The 2,774-nt window shown below is 32.4% G+C and overlaps 2 protein-coding genes across 2 annotated transcripts in view; both read right to left on the reverse strand.

Annotated features, from left to right (window-relative positions):
* Positions 1-1,592, reverse strand: part of LOC108756536 — a 2,333-nt gene extending 741 nt beyond the window's left edge. The window contains exons 1-2 of the mRNA XM_018500422.1: positions 1,495-1,592; positions 95-708 (exon numbers count right to left, since the gene is read on the reverse strand). Of these exons, the coding sequence (XP_018355924.1) occupies positions 95-708; positions 1,495-1,525 (645 nt within the window). The 5' untranslated portion in view covers positions 1,526-1,592. The remainder of the gene's footprint in view (positions 1-94; positions 709-1,494) is intronic.
* A 1,051-nt stretch (positions 1,593-2,643) lies between these two features.
* Positions 2,644-2,774, reverse strand: part of LOC108756534 (vitellogenin-2-like) — a 1,362-nt gene continuing 1,231 nt past the window's right edge. The window contains exon 3 of the mRNA XM_018500419.1: positions 2,644-2,774. Coding sequence (XP_018355921.1) covers positions 2,716-2,774 — 59 coding nt within the window. The 3' untranslated portion in view covers positions 2,644-2,715.

Below are 2,774 nucleotides of genomic sequence, written 5' to 3' on the forward strand. Positions count from 1 at the left end.
TTTTTTTTTGGGTTGCCAACACTTTACTGCACAAATGGCGGCAAATTCAAATCTTGCGTTAATTTTGGGACACCCTTTATAAGCATGTACATACCATATCTAAGATTCCCCTTGAAAAATCGACATATCGCGGTGGATTAATACATCCCATCCGAGATTTCTCGATCGAGAGAGTCGTCCCAGGTTTCGCGTCGATCAATGGCAATATCCTGAGCCGAAAATCAGTATTTATTTCCCCGATCGTGTCAATCTCGGTTTCTTCACGCATGATCTTGTACGCGGCCGCGCAATCGCCCATTGTCGAGTTCTCCCTGGCCATAAATTGCGACATGTCAATGTTTCGCCGATCGACAATCACGTTAAACTGAGTGGCAATCTTTCGAAGAACGTTCACGACTTCCATGCGAGACGGTGGCTCGATCACCAGGCCTTCCACGCCGTGCTCGTTAAATTTAATCTCAAATATTTGTTCCGTTTGTGCTTCCCGCGTCATGTTGTAATTGTCGAATATTTCCGATATCGTAATATTATATAAATGGCAGAATATAGTATCTGATGTTTTAGGACGACATTTTACTGTAGAGATCAATTGTATCTTTTGGACATGATCGTGGGGATCTGGTTTTATTACATAAGTGATATTCATATCATACGAGTATTGCGGCCCGAACGTCCATTCCGACGTATCGTTGACGATTACGTAGGCGGCTAAGTAAATTTAATTAAATTTCACATTAATAACTAGCATTTATCGCTAAAAAGATATATTTTTTTGTAAATGCAACATTTAGGGCCAGTTTCACCAATTACTTTATTCGCCGATTAACTTTGAGTATTGCCAACTGCTAAACTGAAACCTCATCATCTCTAATCTAATTTCGAAAGTACGTATTTGTAAAAAATAGTCAAATATATTTATACATTTCAATGTTTTATTTATTATCTCCACACACAAAACACTTTTTCTTTACTGTTACTAACAGGAATAAGTTAGAAAGACAGATTTTTAAGTCTCGCTGTTGGCTATTCTGATGATGAAGTTAATCGACGGATAAGCTTAATTGGCGTTGGTAGCCCTTAAAATCTGTAATTATATATAATATTCTCTCTTTCTTTCTCTCCTCTCCCCCCCCCTTCCTCTCCCTTTCTTGTCTAATCTTTTTTGCTTTCGAAATTTAAATCAAATTTTAAGAAAAATTTTTTAAACTTCTCTCAATTAAACTATTCAGAAATCGCCACGACTCAAATTAAGTTTGTATACATTTAATAAAAAATACAGCTCTAAAGCAAATTACAAAAAGTTTTTAAAAAAATTAGTGACCGATAAATATCTAGATATATATAATTATATTTCAATTTCCTTGACAATTTATTTTTATTTTGTTTTATTTGGTTTTTTTTTGTTTTTTTCTTTAGGAGTTTGGATAGACGAATGCAACATTGAATGGTAAGCACGTGGATTCAAGTAGTTATACTTGTTAATGGCTTACCGACCTAGGAAGTACGGGATCACGCTGGCGTTCATCTCGCGACAATGCGCCTTGCTACACTCTACACGTACGTTGTATACTACTACTCCTCTTACACTCGTACGCTCCTTTATATCAGAACGTGCTCATAATTTAACAACGTAATATTCAACAGCGCTTGCGTCTATAGTGAACCCCAGGATGCCGTATATTATGACCGCATATGACGTATGCACGTTCATATACATATATGATCATACATAATTGCTTAATAATATAAATAATAATATACAGAGCGTTTTAATTTCAATCTTTTTGTTTATGAAATTAACAATATTACTGTAATCAATTCTATGAAAATGGAAAATTTTTATTACGTGACCTTAAAGCGTTTATTTATGACATTGTGCCAAATAAATTTTACATTATTTTGAAGATATTTTTATTCTTTAAATTAAATTAGACGTTCTTTTTACTATTAGATTATTCTTATAATTGTAAAGTAATATTGTATCTCATTATTTATTCTGACGACAAATACATTTTATTAGGCGAAGAGCAGGTGGCCATATTTGTTGAAAGTGCATTATATGTATATATTTTATAACAGCAAATATTTCTTAGGCAGATTTGTGTTAAAAGTAAAAGTCTCTTTACACACGAGCTTTAAACGAAGTCAAATTAGTTCACTCTGGATATGAATTGTAGCGAGAACAATCACTGACAATACAGCGAGAACACTTACCAAGAAGATATTCAAAGAATTAATGCCAATTTCAAGCTGCATTATATTTAAACAACCCTTTATTACGATTATATTTAACGATTATTTAACTTATAAACTATAAATAAAATAATATAATTTTACTTTAAATTATATACATTTGTATATTTTTAGTATATTTTCAAATAAATTTTACAAACAGAAAAATTCCATTACAAAATATTGAATATTAATAATAGATTATTGAATATATATATTATTTGTAACTAACTTTCATACTTAGATCTGTGGAACAATTCCTGGATTTTCCTGGATTTTCTTCAACATGGAGCACGGCAAATATTTCAAATTATTCGTCTTCCGGAACAGTTTGCAAATTTGAAAAAGCAAATAGACTTGTCGAGGCTGGATTTTGGATCTCTGGCAGAGAAATTTTCAAAGTTTCAACGAGATCTATTCGCTTCAATTTTAGGCTTATTTTTTGATAAGGACGCATAATCCGTGATTTATTTGCCGTTTTCATTATACCCTCCGATATTGTGTAAGATACAAATTTATCTTTTGAGATAGTAATATGACTG

This window comes from Trachymyrmex septentrionalis, unplaced genomic scaffold (assembly GCF_001594115.1).
Source record: "Trachymyrmex septentrionalis isolate Tsep2-gDNA-1 unplaced genomic scaffold, Tsep1.0 scaffold128, whole genome shotgun sequence".
NCBI classification, from domain to species: domain Eukaryota; kingdom Metazoa; phylum Arthropoda; class Insecta; order Hymenoptera; family Formicidae; genus Trachymyrmex; species Trachymyrmex septentrionalis.